This window comes from Cyprinodon tularosa, unplaced genomic scaffold (assembly GCF_016077235.1).
Source record: "Cyprinodon tularosa strain WSP-4 unplaced genomic scaffold, ASM1607723v1 ctg54, whole genome shotgun sequence".
NCBI lineage: Eukaryota > Metazoa > Chordata > Actinopteri > Cyprinodontiformes > Cyprinodontidae > Cyprinodon > Cyprinodon tularosa.
The window spans coordinates 832,019-850,973 of record NW_024039274.1 but is presented as its reverse complement, the minus strand read 5'-3'; the positions used below and the strand labels follow the sequence as shown (position 1 = coordinate 850,973).

General features: G+C 37.9%; 1 protein-coding gene across 3 annotated transcripts in view; it reads left to right on the top strand.

Moving 5' to 3' along the window:
* cunh20orf194 (chromosome unknown C20orf194 homolog) overlaps nucleotides 1-18,955 on the top strand; it is a 52,037-nt gene that overhangs the window by 21,392 nt on the left and 11,690 nt on the right. For 2 of the 3 annotated variants that reach the window (XM_038304650.1, XM_038304649.1), the window contains exons 9-31: nucleotides 1,835-1,890; nucleotides 2,010-2,145; nucleotides 2,615-2,696; nucleotides 4,274-4,310; nucleotides 5,178-5,262; nucleotides 5,339-5,415; nucleotides 5,499-5,543; nucleotides 6,408-6,453; nucleotides 6,631-6,742; nucleotides 6,989-7,059; nucleotides 7,165-7,215; nucleotides 7,323-7,413; nucleotides 7,529-7,632; nucleotides 9,017-9,160; nucleotides 9,443-9,528; nucleotides 9,625-9,726; nucleotides 11,075-11,192; nucleotides 11,342-11,430; nucleotides 11,525-11,641; nucleotides 11,805-11,930; nucleotides 16,856-16,893; nucleotides 17,199-17,334; nucleotides 18,699-18,785. In XM_038304650.1, the coding sequence (XP_038160578.1) occupies nucleotides 1,835-1,890; nucleotides 2,010-2,145; nucleotides 2,615-2,696; nucleotides 4,274-4,310; nucleotides 5,178-5,262; nucleotides 5,339-5,415; nucleotides 5,499-5,543; nucleotides 6,408-6,453; nucleotides 6,631-6,742; nucleotides 6,989-7,059; nucleotides 7,165-7,215; nucleotides 7,323-7,413; nucleotides 7,529-7,632; nucleotides 9,017-9,160; nucleotides 9,443-9,528; nucleotides 9,625-9,726; nucleotides 11,075-11,192; nucleotides 11,342-11,430; nucleotides 11,525-11,641; nucleotides 11,805-11,930; nucleotides 16,856-16,893; nucleotides 17,199-17,334; nucleotides 18,699-18,785 (2,036 nt within the window). The remainder of the gene's footprint in view (nucleotides 1-1,834; nucleotides 1,891-2,009; nucleotides 2,146-2,614; nucleotides 2,697-4,273; nucleotides 4,311-5,177; nucleotides 5,263-5,338; nucleotides 5,416-5,498; nucleotides 5,544-6,407; nucleotides 6,454-6,630; nucleotides 6,743-6,988; nucleotides 7,060-7,164; nucleotides 7,216-7,322; nucleotides 7,414-7,528; nucleotides 7,633-9,016; nucleotides 9,161-9,442; nucleotides 9,529-9,624; nucleotides 9,727-11,074; nucleotides 11,193-11,341; nucleotides 11,431-11,524; nucleotides 11,642-11,804; nucleotides 11,931-16,855; nucleotides 16,894-17,198; nucleotides 17,335-18,698; nucleotides 18,786-18,955) is intronic. The other variant, XM_038304651.1, reaches the window with a different exon arrangement.

Sequence of the window (18,955 nt, the reverse complement as noted above, 5' to 3'; positions counted from 1 at the left end):
GAGATATTTCATCCTCATCCAGAACGTTTAGCTCTTTGGGCCTGGCCTGTGAGAGGGTGAATCTGACTGCCAATGGGCTCCCTTCGAACGTCATTAAAACTATTCAGAGTGCAAGAGCTGTTTCCACGAACAGCGCATATGAAGGTAAATGGCGTGCATTTGAAAGCTGGTGCACAAAAACCATGGTGAGCGCCATGCAGAGCCCTGTGCCACTCATCCTGACATTCCTGCAGGAGCTGCTGGATAAAGGCCTGGCATTTTCCACTGTGAAGGTGTACCTTGCCGCTATCTCAGCTTGCCATATTGGTTTTGGTGACAAAACAGTAGGGCAGCACCCATTGGTGTGCCAGTTTATGAAGGGCGCCCGACGACTCCGCCCAGTGTCAAGGAGCTTAACTCCCACATGGGACCTACCGGTGGTACTTGAGGCCCTATCATGTGCACCGTTCGAACCGTTGCATCAGGCTGAGCTTAAAATACTGTCGTTTAAGACGGCTCTGTTAATTGCTCTGGTCTCTGCTAAGCGTGTGAGCGACCTCCACGCGCTTTCAGTGAATCCATCCTGTATGCAGTTCTTCAGTGGGGACTCTAAGGTGGTACTGAAACCTAACCCTGCGTTTATACCAAAGGTCATTAACCCCGCACTGTCATGCCGTCCCCTTGAGTTGGTGGCTTTCTACCCTCCACCATTTGCCTCTCAGGAGCCTGAGCGACTCCACTCACTCTGCCCAGTACGAGCTCTGAAGGTGTATGTGGAGAAGACGGCTGGTTTCCGCAAATCGGATCAGCTGTTTGTATCATGGTCCCCGCCACATAAAGGGAAGCCCCTCACTAAACAACGTCTCTCACATTGGATAGTGGGGGCTATTATCATGGCCTATGAGGTTAAGGGCCTCCCACCCCCTGTAGGCCTGCGAGCTCATTCCACTCGTGGGATGGCATCATCCTGGGCAATGTTTCAGGGTACACCTTTGGAGGACATTTGTGGGGCTGCCAGTTGGGCAACTCCTCACACCTTCACTAGGTTCTATAGGTTGGATGTTACTACACCCTCACTGGCCCAGGCGGTTCTGGGTGTAGGATCTTCACCTTTATAAGTTAGGTCCTCGAGTAAGCTTATCTGGCAATACGGGAGTTACAACATCCCATAGTGAGATACCGAAACGAATGTTGAAAGAGAACTTTAGGTTAAGGAATTAACCCCGGTTCTCTGAAACATGAGTGAGGTATCTCACCAGATCACCCTCCTTGCCTGGAGCGAGGAAGAGGTGTGCTTACGAGACTGAGGATCACCAGCGTGACGTCTGTTTCTATACTGGGGATAAGTCCCTCCCCAGTAGCAGACGTCACCTCCGTGAGCCAGTCAGGGCTGGCGTAATGTTATAGTGCTTCTGGAGACAGCGCTGGGGGGCGTGTCCCATAGTGAGATACCTCACTCATGTTTCAGAGAACCGGGGTTAATTCCTTAACCTAAAGTTTGGGATCTTTGGGGATTGGGCCTTGATCTTAGTCCACTGTAGTCTGTTCATGTAAACCTGCTTCCCCTTACTCTCAAAACGCATTTGGTCTGAATGTAGCATCACAGTTTTAGAAACTATTTTAAAGCGAATTGTTTTCTACAAATAAGTCTACTAAAGGAAGCAAAAGATCACAGAAAATATTTGTAGACAGAAACCTTTGCTAAAGCTTTTTACCTCTGTTATGTAACTTTCTGGATTTGAAAATTTGCCTCATTAGCTCTTTGTTATACACTCTGAGGATACATTTTCAGATGTTCAGGGCATCAATAACAGCAGACTTACATGGCATAAAATTCTTTGTCATCCATTCACAGGCTTTCCGTTTGTTCTACTCTCATGGACTGATTTCAAACAACATATCAGATAAAAGGTATCTTTATATAATTTCCTAAAATAAATTCCTGGTTTATCTGGGAATAATGTATAATGTATTAAATAATAGAAATCTTCTGGATCGATCATTTTTATTTTGTTTCCTTTTCATTTCAGCAAAAGTCGGCAGCCTTTTGTGCTGTTTGGAAAGCACTCTTCCTCACATGATCTGGAGAGCATTTCATTTAACTTTCCTTCAGAGAGTCATCAGGTTCGCAACACAGGGCCTCAAGGTTCAACAGCCAAACACATGGTGAGTAGCAGCACGGTAAATCACTGCAAGCTGACACACTACAGTAAATACTCTGGTTTCCTCACCAGCTATTTGTCGTGCTTAGCAGATCAGGCTGAAACTCCATAGCATTTTGCCTCCTCTGCCCATTATCTTCCCACATTTGTAGCAATATGAGTCAGTGAGAAAATGCATTTAATTTGGCTGCATGTGTGACTGTTAGTCATATATTCAATAAACTTGACTACAGTCAACAACAAAAAAAATCTAAACTGTTGATTAATTAAGTTAGAAAAAAAAGGCTCCAGCACCATCTGGTGATATAATCCAGAACAACAAGTGGTGCTGGACAGCAGAGAAATTCTCTTCTGGCATAAAAACTAATGACTGATGCTGTTTTTAAAGCTGCGAATAATCAAAATAATAATCAAAACATTCTTCAGTTTAAACTGTGTCTGGCATGTTTGAAACCAAACTCTGCGTCTATTAGATTCTGCAGTGTGTGGATGCTACAGGACCTTTGGCCTGTTCACGAACATATTTCTTCGGGACTACTCATACTCCATATCTTGGTGAGTTCCTCAGAGTGAAATAACAAAATGCTTTAGTTAGTTTGGATAGAATATGTTTTTCTGTTTGTATTGATTTTTATGCATTAAACAACAAAGTGATTCTTGATTACTTTCATAACAAAGCTTTGATGGGGAACATTTTTCATAAATTTGACACAAGAGTCCTTTATTTGCAGAGTTAAAAGTTCAAAAAAGGATGGACAGTAGGGAAAGCATGCAGCATAGGTTGTATAGATTTTTTTGTAAGCGCCCAAGTATTTCTTTTTTATGTATTACAGTAGTAGCCATTCAAAACTTCCCCACTTTCCTTGATGGACCCTTGGCTGGTCCCCTACAATTCCTTTTTAAACATCAATCTTTGTATTAAAATATTCTTTCTTTCATGATTTGAGGACATTAAGATCTAAAGAGAAGTGCCTTCTACTGGTCAGAGCCTATAAAGCAGTGAAAGGGTGGAGTCGGAGTAAAAAGATTATGCATACCCATAAGAAGGAGGGGCTCACTCCAGTGGCTGGAAGTTGAAGGGGATTTTGCTGGGAGTTGCAAGGAAGTGGGCTGCCATTCGGCTGGCGTTTGACTGGCTGCTACTGTAGCAGCCTATATTTGTAAAGGGGATGAAAAGTAGGGTTTTGAATACACTTTACAAAAATAATTCTAAGGAGTGTAGCATGCTTTTATACTTAGCCCTATTTAGCTGATTCCAGTAAATAAGGTCCTGGGCAGTTAACTGGAGTCCACATGTGGGTAACTTTAGTCCATAGTAATTTCCACACTTCTACAAAGACCCAAGAGGTTTGTTAGTGAAAATTTTCAAAGAAACAGTACCATAGTGACCAAGGAACAATAGCCTAAAGCAGAATTAGAATATTAAATAATATCTCAAGGCTGGATAACATCAATAAGCATTGATCAGTCTCTCATCAGTAAGACTACTAAGCTATAAAACTTTCCAATCCAAGCTTAAAGGTCAGGCAGTTAAAACAGTGATTGGAGAAGCTGCAAAGTGAAGTGCCCCATGGTTACAAGCCAAGAGAGAGAAACTGTGAACAGATTAATTATTAGTTGTTCACTGCACCTTAATGGAAAACTGGGTTTGTCGTTTTGTAAATAAAGCTGTATCCATTCTAGTGTACTGTTATCCAAAATCCCTCTAACATAAACAGCAAACATGAGAAAACATGGCGATCTAATACCGGACATGATTTAACAAACCATTGTATCCGTGAAAGCTGGTAGTGGTAGTATCATGCTGAGGGGAAGCTTTTATTTTGTGCTGATTATGAAAACCAGTGCACATGAATACAGCATGCAGCATGATAGTTGAAGCTGTTGTTGAGTGATGCTACAAGCAGAGCAACGCTACCAGAGCTACAGTGGAATGATTCGACGTTTTGAGATGGTCCAGTGGGGGTCCTGTAGATGTTCTCCATCCACTCTAACACCGCCTGATTACTTTTACAACAAAAACGGGTAAAAATACAAAAGCTGTCATGTAGAAAGCTGACAGAGAGATGCCGCCAAAAGGATCTAAGGTTGCATTTACAGTACTTCTTCACTAAGCTGGATTATTCTTACAGGCATTCAGATGACGGAGCAAAAGAAAACAGAAGTTCTGTAAGTTTTTAATCTGTGTATCATTCGTTCTTTCTATTTTCAATTGCCAATCAAAAAATAAAAAATTTACTGGTTATTTTGTTTTTTATGGTTAAACCAAAAACGAAAAAAGGATTTGTTTTTCATATATCAATTCTAAGCTCAGATCAAGAATACGAAATGGAAAAACGGACAGCAACGCAGAATTTGATTTTAATATTTAATCGGTACAGTTTACGTGACCCGGAAATAGCTCTTTGCGCGGCAGTGGGGTAATAAAGTGGCTACCATGGCGACGCTAGAACCACACACTATGTTGATCGAGAAGCTGTTTGTTGTTGCTAGTTAAAAGTACAGTGCACAGAAAAGTTTCAAGAAAAAAGTTATACCTGGAAAATCCTGCTGATTTTCTCCTGTCCTCCTCCTTAAGAGTCACACGCTTGGATCCTCGAAATAACACGTAACTGTCCATGGCTGATAGGTCCGACTGCCTTATCTTGTGCAGCTTGATCGAACATGGTGGGGTAAGCCAATTGTTTTTTTTAGCTAAAGCTCCACCAAACTTCCGGGTCACGTAAACTGTACCGATTAAATATTAAAATCAAATTCTGCGTTGCTGTCCGTTTTTCCATTTCGTATTCTTGATCGGAGCTTAGAATTAATATATATGAAAAACCCAATCCTTTTTTCGTTTTTGGTTTAACCATAAAAAACAAAAAACAAAATAACCAGTCAATTTTTTATTTTTTGTTTTTTGATTGACAATTGAAAATAGAAAGAACGAATGATACACAGATTGTTTTTGTTTTTTAATGATCCATTTTTCTTGTGTTTATTTAAATATTTCATAATATAAAAAGTGTATTTCGTCTCTTGTGTTGTTTTCAGAGTTACATCACAGGTTTACTCTGCTGCTGTTCAGGGTGTCTTGTCTGGAATAAAATGCTACTCTAGGACCTCTAGTTATACCAAGGTAAGTAGAAAGCACTCTGGTTTTTCATCCTGTGCTAAAACATGAACATTTCTTCTCATCCATCAATATACCTTAGGCTAAAGATGTTGCTGTGAACACGTTTCTTCTATCGTTGGACTACATGAATTTAGGCCACTATCGTAGTCCTCTGGGGTAGGGATTTTCTAACATCGGTACTGAGTATACGACTCAAACCTTCATTCTAAACCTCTTCTCGCATGTTGATGCTCCAACAGGTCCAGATGTGAATTCAGCATTCAAGCTGTGAATAATCGAGGAATGTAGGTTTTGCTCATTTTGTTTTATTCGTCATGTTTGGATATTTATATTGCCAGTTCACTGATCATCCTTCATTTTATGTTTTTTAAATAAAATTTTTATAATACATGTTTAAAGAGTGAATTTTGTTATTTTCTGGTTAGAAGCAATTAACATGTTTAGAAAATAAATATGTTTTAAAAAAATTAGAAATCCAGAAATTATAATCAACAAAAAATTTTGAGAGCAACTTTTTGTTTTTACAAAAAAAATGCACAGATTTTGTATTTTTTCTATATTTGGGTTTTCTGATTGAGTTTTACAAACTGCATTGAAAAGAAAACATTGATTTTACTCTAATTCCAATACAAACGCAGATTGACAAATGCAGTGTTTCAAACATCCAACACACCAATAGAAATGTGTCTTTGCTCCTCGCTCCAGAAGAAAGCCCTCCCCCAGAGGGGAGAAGGATATGATCATAAGATATCATTTAAAAATAATTACATTTGTAAAACTCAATCTGGAAAACAGAATTTTGAATTTATATTAAAATATAAAAATTAAACAATACATTGAAATAATTAAATATCAAATATAAATTTGAAAACATTTAAAAAACAAAATCTGAGAAAGCAGTAAAGTTACTATTCAACACTAGTTTTGTATTAGAAAAAAAAAGAATTATAATTAAACCTACTAAAAAAAAGAAAAATAATTAAAATTAAAATGTTTTTCAAAGTTTCATTTCTGTGTTGCATTTTCTTTCTTTTTCAATGTCCGTTTACCAAACATTTTTTTTTTCTTGCTATAATATAAATGTCACAAAATTCAAATTAAAGATATATTGCTTATAACCTAAAAGGCTTTGTTTTGCTAATTTTCAGTATAATTCCTCTGACTGATGAGGACAGCTGTCATCTAGTCAAAACAGTAAGATTAAACAATCAGTGTGTGTATGTATATGTATATATGTGTGTGTGTGTGTGTGTATGTATGTATATGTATTTTTTATTTTGTTTTTTTTTGCTTTAGGTAGACCTTAGGATCTTAATTAAATTGCATTTGAATTGTACACTCCAGTCCTCTTATTATTTCTACTTTTTAAAGGCTTCCCTGATTGTCAGTGACATCCCAGCCCTAGAGGAAAACAGAGGAGACTTGGGCACTGTGGTCTACTCTGAATCTTTTCTGGAGTCCAGCATCAACATTCAACAGAGAGGTAAAATTAGATTAGATTAGGTTAGAATGAGTGTTATTGGAATAGATTACTGATAGAATCCACTAAGGAAATTGCATTTGTATAATCTGAATTATGAATTCACAGGCCATAGTTAGCAGAAAAAGACAGAAGTCACAGGAACAGCAGACTAGTCTAAAAATAGCTTTGTTTCCTGCATCAAACATCACATTTGTCATTCATCTTTTGCTTTTGTTCTCTGTTGCTTTGCTGATTGTGCTTCTGTAGATGGCACCATGTCCTCAGACAGCTGCTATACCATCCTAACTGCAAATGTTCCTCGCTACGCCTGCTGGCTGGTGTGTGACGATAAAAATCCCTGTTTAACTAAAAATAAAAACAGGCTGCAGTTTGTTTTTCGTTGCTGTGTTTAAGTTATTCTTCCTGTTATCTTTTGTTTATAGATGGAACCTGATGTCAGGCAGTCTGAACAGGCTGTGCTAAGCCTCTCTAAGGTGACTAGTAGCCTCACATTCTGAAGCTACTTCCATTTTTGTCGCAGCTTTACTTCATCATGTAAACAAAAGCACACAAGATGAGCTACTTTCTGCTTCCCAAACAGAAGGAGGGTGATTGTTGTCTAGGAGGTTGTCTGACTGTAGCAGATGCTGCATATCTGTTCTCCAGTGGCCATCTCTGCTCACCTGACGAAGGTGAACCTTTGAATATGTTGCAGAACTTTGGAAGCAGTTTATTCTTCTATTATATTCCTCTAAGTTTTTAGTTTTTTTCAAATGGGCTTATTTCTGTTTCATGATTTAATTGCAGGTAAAATAACTTTCTTCTCTGAGGGACTCCTGTTTATCCACTCTCAGTTTGGGTCCATCACTCTCTCAAAGAATCATATTCGCAAACTCAGCTTTTGTGCTCCGGTATGCATTTTATTCTGATTTCAGTGTAACATTTAGAGTTGGCACTTTTTTACACGTTTTTGTTTTTTTTTAAAGAATGATTATGATTCAGTTTATTTTATTGCCTAGAACAGACTAACATTAATATCGTCTAAATGAAAAAGATATTGATTCACATTTTTACTTGTAAAAAACCAAGAAAAAAAACAGTATTCTGTCACTGTAAGGTGGTTATAAGAAAAAAAGGGTATGAATACTTTAAAGTAAGGTGCTCAGTCATTGTCATATTTAATCCATTTTTGTTCACATCTATTAACCACACCCTTGCCTAATTTCCTAATTTCTTCCAGATAGATACATAAAAAGGGTTGAAAAGTTCAACACATTATCACCCAATCTGAACAAATAAAAGCTTGAAAAATAACATGGCTGACATCTACTAATCTGGAGAGGATTACAGATCCATAAAGGTTTTTTGGTATTCATGAAGACAAAAATAAAGTAACTCTCCCAAAAATGGCCGGGTTTCCACAATCGCTCCAAGAGAACAGAGCAGATCTAATCTAGATGGCCACAAAATAATCCAGAACAATATGTTTTGTTACAGTCAGTGTTCCACATTAGGAAAAAGCTGGCTCTCCAAGACCTAAAGAAATGAATAAGGAACATCTTGAAAAATCACCTCTGGGGAAATATTTCGTTGACTGAAGAGAGAACAGTTGGACCAGTTGGAAACATTAAATTGGGGTTAGATCAGCCTAAAACGAGCATTTCTGAAAAATTACCATCTTACCAATAATTTAACTGGGTGGTAGAAAATAGTTTGGACCTTTCTGCTGCTTCATTGACCTTAAGACCAATCAACAACTCTACCTTTCAATTAATATGAAATGAATTGACCCTGGATTGACCCTCCAATGTGAAAGGAAACCTTTTATGCAAATAAATGCAGAGCAAAATTTCTCCAAACAGTTAGAAAAGAGACTTTGTCTTGCATGGTTGTGCAGTGGTGTGTACAGCTGTTTTTTTACCCACATACCCCCGGCTCACTTCTTGTTCCTCTGGCTTTCCAAAATCCTTTATGTCATGTTGACATCTCCTCTTTCCACACCTCCTGTTCAGTCACTACTGGAGTCAGGCACCAGCCCCCCTTAGACCTTGCAAAGGTTGCCTATAGGTAGCAAAGCTTTCACACATGTTAATCGTGTTGCTGCAGATATAAAAACTGGTTTCTAAGACTAGGTTTTGGGGGAATTTACTCTTTCACAGAGCTAGGTCATTATAGGCGGGGTTTTTTTTTTACCTTTTCACTTTTTATTATTAAAAAAATATAAATAAATAAAATGTTTTCTATGGATTAGTTTATCCTCGATTTCATTAAATGTATGCCTCCTCATTTTACCAGGGACTCTCCAGAGTGGGGTCGCTGTTTGTAGAGTATGAGGCAAGTCTGCTTCCACACCTCCCGTTCCCTCTGCACAGCTCTGACCAGTGTCTGGTCTTTGCTCTTCAGTGCAGATCTAAGAGCTACAAGGCCTTCTATGCTAAGGTAAGAAGTCAAGACACTGTTGTGGGACGCAAAACTGTGGAAGTTCTGACAAAATTTACTTGGGGTCCAGTGTTTCTGTTCATTGGGGCAAATAAAAAAGAATAAAAAAAATAGGGCACAAACGCATTGTTGGGTGTATTAAGTGCCAACGTGGCAGACACCTGATCTAACAGATGGAAACTTTGATCCTATCTTAGTGCCTCTGAAGCGTCAAGCTGACTGCTCACTGTTTCCAGATACAGATATAAATAATTACGATAAACCTTCTTTTCTTTGTTGTAGGTTTTACCAGCCTGGAAAAATCCTGAAACTGGACTCTGTGTGAAACATGTGGACCAAGAGCAGCTGCCCATGAACCAAAGAAAAATGTATGAAGATCTTGTTTTGTTTCCAAATTTACCAATAAAACTATTACTATTTAAACAAAGTATCTCTTTAATTCTATGACTAAATGTTTTATGCAGGCACACCAGACTTCAGGAGCTACACGGCAGTCAAGAGCCACCTGTTGCTAAACGCAAAGATAACCTCAACACTTCTCACTCCAAGCTGCCAGAGTTGGAAATGTTAGTACTATTTGATTACACTGAGATGGGTTCTAGAATTGCTCACTCATGAATAGGTTTTATCTAAAAAAAAAAACATTACAGCTAATTTTTATATGCTCAGAAAGTGTGACTGTGCATTTTTACAACTTGTAGGAATATTTGTAGCTTAGTTATGAACACAGTGAATTATCCTTCATTAATATAACTGATGGCATGCAAGATATTTTGGGCCTAATTCTGGGTTTGGTGCCTTTCATCTGTACGATAAATAATTTAGATTTAGCCACATTACTGCTCCATGGTCAGTGTAATAATAATTAATAGTAATTGAACTGTTGAACTCACATTGGAGAAATTTACCTCCGCATTTAACCCATCCCCTTGGGAAGCAGTGGGCTGCCCCCGTGGGGCGCCCGGGAGCAGTATAGGGTTAAGGGTTTTGCTCAGGGACCCAGAGGTGAGGGGTTTAAACCGGGTACTTGCAACCTTGAGGAAGAGAAAGCATTCATGTTTTCCAAAATCTTTTTAATAACACTCTATTACATATGTCCGTGTATTCACACACTGGATACATATAAAACTTATGGAACAACATTTTTGGTGATTACACATGCAGGTCTTCAAAGCTTTTCCTGACAGTTTGACATCTAGAGACTGAATCTTTGCCATATAACTAAATCAGATTAGATTAATAGTGTCTGAGAAAAAACAACTTTCTTGTCTTGATCACATTCTGAGTTAGATTTAATTACCGTAGAATATGTATGTATTCTCTTTAAATTCATTTGATTGTAGGTGTTGCTACAGGTTTGTGGTTTATATATTTCTGGGAGGAGATTAAAGCGCCAGTCTCAATTATTTTTACTGCACTTCTAAGTTTCCTTCCAATATTCTCTAGTATTTAGCTTCATCCATCTCTGTTAGTTATGAGCAGAAAGAAAAATATCCCCACAGCATGATGCTGCCTCTTCCTTGATTCACATTAGGGAAACAAGGATTTAAGATAGCTATTTAATTGTACACTATGCTGCACTGTTCTGTCTCAGATTCCCCGTTAAATAAGATTACTTTTGCATAATGTAACACCTCACCCAGAGATTTTCACCTGGAATCCCCATATTAGGCAGTGATAAATTAATCAATACGTAGCATTATTCAGCTTTAAACGATCTGAGGTTGTGGTTATAAAAAACTTTATAGTCAACCTTTGTTATTTCATAAGGTTAACAGATCCTTATCTGGTAAAAAGACTTGCTTGTGCAAAATTTATCAGAAATATCTATGTTAACAATGTTTGGCAGCAGCACAGTTTCTCTGCCCCTGAGTTGGTGCTGAGTTTTTTTTTTCTTTTTTTTCCCTCTACTAGGTTTCTTCAACACTTTGCTTTAAGCAGTATTAGTCAGGAGCCTATTCTGTACGACCACCTGGAGGCGCTGTTCCCCTCTGCAGAATTAAGGAACCAGGCCTATCAGAGGGGAGACAAGGTGACAATGCTGACATAATAATTTTATTTTTTATTTTATCAGTGAAAGAAACCTTCCTCATTTTCCTCTCTGACTTTCTGTTTCAGCTTAATTTAGAAACAGAAATGCATCTAAACTCATTTATATATTTTTTATGTTATATTTTACAGGTTATCATTAATATAATCACTGGACTTCCAGGGAGCCATAAGAGCATGCTTTGTAAATTTTTAGTGGATCCAAACAAGAAAGGTGGAAGGTAAGAGATTTCAGGATGAATAAAATCACCACAATAGATATAAAACAGAACAAAAACAAACAGAATCCGAATGTCTTTTTCATTACACACACAGGTGGGTGGTGTATGAACCTGACAGCTTCTCAGCCTCACACTTGCAGCAGTATTTGTCGAGCTTCTTAGAGAGCCACAGAAAACAAGGCAAGACTCGCCTGTTGCTGCTAACACCCGGGTAAGAAGATCTGATGGGATATAAACATTGATCCTTAAAAACATAACAGAAATATTTGTTTCAGATTTTTCACTTTACTAGCTATGAGTTATTTTTATTTTATTTTTTATAATTTGCTCTGAAGGAACTTCTGTAATGGTCGACTCCATTTCCTCTTTTTTAGATACACAGATGTTCTGGATGTTATCCTGGCTGTGCTCTTCCATCCAGATCCAGGTGTCCAAGGCTGTTTCACCATCGGTGCTGTCACTGCCTGTGTGAACCCGCTTGCATCTTTTATGGAACATCGGTGAGGTTTCAGAGACTCAATTCTGCTAATAACTGAAAGTAGCCACTGGTTATTCCCGATTATTACATTCCATCATATTCTAACCACATACAAGCCCCACGTGTTTAATTTGCAGCTTCTACTCTCCACCATACGTCTTGGAACAAATCACTAGAGTTTAATCTTGTTAGGTACTTAAAAGTGTGGGAATTTTTTTTTTTCCATTTGCAAGTCTTGCTAAAGAAACATTCCTTCCAGGACAAAAATTGTCTCAAAGACTTACCTTCATAGCCTCAGGTTATCCATGTTTTGGGGCATTACAACTAAAAACTAATTTTAATTTTATTATAATTTGATATGATAATCTAACTGAAAGGTATGTCTCTTACCTGCTTTGCACATAAAATATAGGCTCAATGGGCTTCATGCAACAACATTTTTGAATTCCTATTGTAAAGTTCCCATACTTTTTCTCCTACCATGGGCTTTTTATGAACGTGACACATCAGATTCAACAAACGCTATTAACTTCAGTAAATTATTTTCACAAACATGAGACATTCCACATGTGCATAAGTGAGTTTGTTTCAGAGAAATGTCAATCTGCATAATTACTAGTTTCATATCATGCTACATTTAAGTGGGAGGGCTACAGCTTCCAGTGCTTGTCAGATGGTTTTCATTCATAGAAATGGCACTGAAGACATGGGAGGAGAACTGTACTGGTTCAGAGGAGAAGTTCTGCTGACTGAGAGCTGAGCAGCAGAATTAAAGGACCAGTAAAAGCCGAGCATTGAAATAAATCACATTAACTCTGTCTATGTCTATGTTTCTCTGTTCTAGAAAAAAAAAAAAAATAGAAATAGTACAAAAAGAAAAACAATATATAAATGTTTAATACATTTAGTTTAATAACAAAGCCAAGATGCTGCTATAAAGCGAAATGTCTTACAGTGTTGCTGAACTTTCTATTTACTCTTCCAGAAGTTATTTCAATAGCCTGATCTCTGATTGTTCTTATTTTGAAAAAATAATAATAAATGAAACCAGTGTCCTCTGGATATCGACATGGCAGCTGCAAGTGTAGTGACCATCGGTGAATCAGAATGTCATTTATAATTTTAGAGTTGCATAATATATAATAATGTACCCTGAAAAAAAAAATGGACAATTGCTTCTAAGTAAATAAAAAGTGGTCATTTAGAAAAAAAATTATTTTGCATAACAGTTGACTGATTGAGTAAGACTCAATCAGTCAACTGATTTACTACATCAAGTCTGGAGCATTCGTAAAATTGTTCATACCCGAGAGAAGAATGAAAATAGGAGAAAAATGTTGAATGCAACATTTTTTCCTAAATTACTCGATCCAAGGATTTAAGAACAAACTTTTTCCTTTGAACGATTCTTGCATGAGGCGACAGAAAATCAATGCAAGTCAACACATGGTCCTCACTACAAAAAGCTAAACAATAAAGTGTGTGCGTGCCCTTCTGTTTTTAATACATTGTGGGGCACATTTTCAGGGAAAATGGTGCAGTGAATTGGTTGAGGTTGGGATTATGGTTAGGTGTGAACCCAAAATAGCTGTAGAAATTGATGGTCAATGGAAAGGCCCTGCTAAGATAGTAAGACAGGTTTGGCTGTGTGTTTGTATTGGGAGGGATGGGCTTAATTTCTGTCAGTGCCACATGCATGCCATTGTTCATCTGCTCTATGTTTTGTTTTTAATACTTGTTGTGAAAGGCAACGGGCACATGGAGCGCCATGAGCCCAGATGTAATATTGTCTCTACTTAGTTAGATGGAAAAGCCTGAGAGTTCAGCCTAATCCCATTTGTCATTTCTATAAATTTTTTAAGTTATAGTTTACAATATCAGTTAAAAGGTAATTAGATTATATTTAAGATAAATATAGAAACAAATAGTCTTTTTGTTTTTGCATAATTCACTGTTATTTTCCCTGAATTTTTCTCAGGCATTCTTGGTGCCCCCTGGTGGCCACAATGAAAAGCACTGATCTAAACCATTCTTTATCAGATATGATTATATGTGTGGGACTGCTGTTGGCCTGAGGCTCAGCAATTTACCAACATCTATTAGGACCATTCTGGATTTATTTCAGTCTATCTTCCCATCAGCTCTGAGCAGCCTCTCTGTCCCTCATAATTAAAAGATTTCCCACAGCATGAAACTGCCATCAGCATATTTCGCTATGGTGTTTTTAGGGTGTGATCACCCTCATCACTGCATTTTAGCAGCTGTTTAAAAAAGTTATATTAAATAAATTTTATTCAGTACGTTTTCTCTGACCTATAAGTCTGCCTTGGGGTCCTGACCAAAATAAGGGTTGCAAGAGGATTTCCGGGGTCCACAAATCATTTTGGAAAAATATAAATCTGCAAAATTTATGCAGCTTCTGAGCAGACATTATAAGGGCAGCAGAGGTTGGTCTCAAACAGGAGTTGTATGACTGAAAACAGTTACTGTTGGCCGCAAATAGGCCTCACCAAAACAACAAATCTGTCCACTAAGGCCACAGCATGAAAGAGAAAGCTGAAATGATGGGCTGTGCCAGTGGATGGGGGAAATGTTGAAATGTTTCCAGAGCTGGAGGTCTTTCTGAAGGGTGACGTCATGACTATTCAAACTATTAAAGGAATTATCTCCTATCACCTCAGGAAAGGTTTCAATAAGTACTTCCTGAATGATGACACGTTGGAAACGTACGACTGGATACACCAGCCTTTCACCTTCTTTACCGCACATCACCTGTCATCCGACCTGCTCAATCGCTCCTCTGATCTCACAATACAGACTGTTAGTTCTCTGCATGCTTGAAGGGAGAGTTCTGGTTGTCAGTAGCAATAGAGTATGCAGCGCTGTCAAAAGCTGTAACTGATGTACTATTACCATTTGCATCCATATATCTGTCCGAAAAGACCTTTTCTGCGGCGACATAAATGAATAACAAATACAGATCACGACTCCTCTGAGTTGAGTGATCTCCATCTGGCTGTCTGTAAAATAAAGAATACAGCTGCTCTGTTCAAACACACCATCACGTAAAATAGTTGCAAAAAAAAGATCTCTGCTTTTTAACAGGAAGTTTTTTTTCATGTGTAAGCTCTCAGTTTTCTAGTGTGTTTTCTTAAAGTTTAGCATCAGCTGGGAGTATTTTCAGATTTGTTGTAATGATAAAGGGTAAACTCCTTTGTGTTGGTCTACAACATTTAATCTTAATTATGATTGTGGTTTAATAAACTGAATATGAACAAAACCTTTGGGGGGAGCGATACCATTTCAAGGATTTTTCTGTACCGTTTTGTTTTTTGTGCGCATTCATAACAGTTAAGCTAACAGGGAACAGTATTTGTGCTTTCAAGTAACATGTGGTTATAAAGAAGATTAAAGTTGGACTGTCTGCTTATACATTTGTGAGATCACAGGATGTTTTTACATCAGGGTTACATGTCACTTTCAGCTATTAAAGCTAAAGGCTGGATCTTTTTATTTTATTTTTTTTAGAGAGGATCATCCCTACATTTAATCTCACTCTGCTTTTGTTGCTGGCTTTTGATTCAGCTTACAGTTATTGTCCTTGTCGTATTTTGACGAAGCCTCTATACATAATATGATGTTGCACTTTACTTATTAGGACCGAGATGAGAAGGCTGCTACAGTATACTTAATATAAAGATTAACATAGGCTCACATGTCCTTTTATTTCTTTTCTCTGTGTCTGTCTTTAAAGATTAAGATGGGCATTACTCTGGTTAGTTTAGGTGTTAGTAGCAGATTTTCTCTGCATATATACGGAAATTCAAAGTTTCTTCCAGTTAAGAGTTGACTCTTATTGAATTATTGTCAATACAACAGTGTCTTGTTCTGGCCACAACATTTGAAGAGAGTGATAGAGGGCAAACAGGGAGAAAAGGGTCAAGAGGATGAATAGGCAATACATTTAAATCCTGTAACTAAGGCTGAAACAAGAACAACAGATGAATCTCGATTAATGGATTATTGAAATCATCATCAACTAATTTACTAATCGATAGTTCCTTGAATGGAGTATAGAGGCTCTAAAACATGCCATTAGATTCAAAAGTAGTAATAAATGAAAAATGTATATATATTTTTTTACTTTTTGGTATTAAGAAGAAAAACCTTATTTGTCCATCAATATGCTCTATCCAGAGCTCTTTAAGTGGCTATCTGATTATTGATCAATTTATATAAATAATAGACAGATTTTTATATTTGCAAAATAACTATGAAAAAGAATATTAGGTTTTTCATATCTCAAGGAGATTTTAAACTTCTTCACTCTGTCTATAGCCATAAGTGTATTGATGCTAATTGGGAGAGTTTAGCTCAGCTTAGGCCTGACCTCACTGTCAACCCTTCAGCGTAGTTCTTTAATCCTCCAGATCCACATTTGTAACCAATGCACCCTTCTGAAAGAGGCTCATCAGGCATACATGATCTCTTACTTTTGATAGATATAAGCGATTCATTACATGGAGACAGGAAAAATAAATGCCTTTCTAATTACTGATCCTTCGGCCTGCATGGTGTCCAAGAGTGTTTTTGTAGCCGTAGCTGGGAAACTTGCTCAAAAAGGTTAACAAAAAAATCTACCTGTGACTCAGATCAGTCTGACAGGCTAAATTCTAATAATAAGATTTGTGATTATGATTAAAGGAAGCTTTTACATTACTCTGTTGTCCATCAAAATATTGATGTCATCCCATAAAAGTGCTTGTGATGGATAATCCCCTCACTAACCAAGGGCAGTAACATGGAACCACTTTGTTGCAGCACCGCTGATCCCTCCATGCCTCAGTCACAGAAATCTATTAGTATGTATAGCAGTCATCTCTTACTTTATTCCCAGTGTCTTTTAAATTTAACTTCTGGTCTTCTGTCTCCTGCCTTTCACTTCAGGTTTGCTTTCCCCAAGCTGTTGGAACAGTGCAGTCAAGGTTAGTCCTGCTGTTTTTGGACAAAGAAAGGGATTATGGTCGACTGCTGTTAAAATACTCCATCGACCCCTTTTTTTTTTACAATTTGTTTGATGTTTGGTTTTTTCCCACCAGCTGAAAGGAATAAAATGCCACATAAGTTTTCTTTCTGAAAAGAAACAAAGCAACAAATACCAGTAAATCAAACCTAGTGTGAAATCAGGTACATCAGCTGTGGCGAAACGGGCACGGCTCTGTATTCGCAGGGAAAAGAGATCCTTATTCTTCTCGAGTTCACATTTTCTCTCTGCTGTGTTGTATGCAAGGTATTGTGAGTACAGTGGTGTTCACTGGGCTGACAGCAGAGAAGAAGCACCCTCTCATGCAGCATGTTCAGCAGTTGGTACGCTCGGCTAACCCCACCGCTGCCTTCATACTGGCAGAAAGAGGAGCTGTCACCAGGTAGGCGCCCACAGAATCGTGATCAATGCTGCAAACAGTCATTTGACATCTTTTATCTTTGCCTAAAATATTCACAGTCTGCTTTGTGCGTCTATTTTTAAATCCAATGGGCCAGAGTGCAGCTCATTTGGCACCAAAACACTATTTAATGAAGACTCTCCAGTTTTCTGCCTACAGTACGTTTCAGAAGCATGTATACCCCATAAAGGTTTTTACATTTTCTGATGTTAAAAACACAACTGAAGTGTGCCTTTTTCTTAACAGTTATCTGTAAGCTCACCCCCTTTACTTTGATTCCCCTTTAACCCAAATTTATAATGGGACTTTTTTTCAATTTAATTTCCATAATGAGAACAGCCAGTAGATCAGTGGAGGCCTGAGAAGAACAATAGTGACCAAACGCCATAATGAAGACTGTAAACACCCAAGATAGAATCATGTTGGTGTTTGGTTATTGAATGACTTTAAATTAAACGTCAAGGTCAAAGTATCTTTATTTGTCCCCTAGCCTGGAGCTGCACTTCAGTTGGCTGAAATCATCCTGACCATTAATTTTGATTTTGAAACCGGAAATCCAAAATCAGTAAACTGTTCATTTTCCGATTCTGGATTTCTCATTACAAAACCCAAAATCAAATGGCCAACAAGACGACCCGAGGTACTCTGTACATTTCTGGTAATATTTACAAGTTAGCTGGTGTGGGGGAGTCCTTGTCATTTATGCCAATATGTTGTACATACAGTAATAATAAAAAGTCAGTTTATCAGTGAGTTTTTATTTTTTTAACTGTACGCGCTATGTTACATCTCTAAGGACTTAGAGGTGGCAGCAATATGCTTTTGGAATGCGCATCTTCAGCAGTGAACTAGTCCTTATCATCTAAATATAGGGAAGTCTTCAAAGAAATACAGAAAAAAAACAAATACTATTGCAGAAGGTAAGCTAACATTAATGTGCAACGATAGCTACAACAGAATGTTTTGGAAACCTCTAGAAGCAAAGAATTTTAATGCCTTTGAATAAAATCTAACGATGAATCTGTTTCTGAGAATTAAAAATGCCTTTTCTTCACATATGAAATTAATCCAAACTGACTGAGCTTGAATTATTCAGCAGTAATAATAATGCAAATGCCTGCCTCCTTTCTTTAGACTTTATTTGGGGGAACGACTCCAACTTCACAGCTTTGCACAAATGTGTGTTTATCTGTCACATAAATACACTGATAAACCTTTAAGCAGTCGAAGGGGTATGGACACCTCTGCAAAGCACTGTGTTTCTTTTTAGGCCTTTGAGGAATTTAGCATAATCATGCATAAAAAATTGTGAGCTGCTGATCTGTCTTTTTTTCCTGCTTGATAAGGAATGAAGACGTGAGCCTGATACTGTCTAAGAGCAGCTTCAGCGAGGCGCAGATGCTGAGAGCGCGTTACGTCCTCTACCCTGGATGGTAAGACATGTTTCCCCGTCACCACGCTCATCATGTTAGCCACTCAGCCACAGTCTGATTCACCAGACCTGCTTCCATTTAGTTTAATTGCCACTCATCTGTCGTGAGGGGGGGATCGGATGCTGATTGCTGGAAAGGCCCTCGGGGCGTCTTGTGTTCTCTCCCCAGTA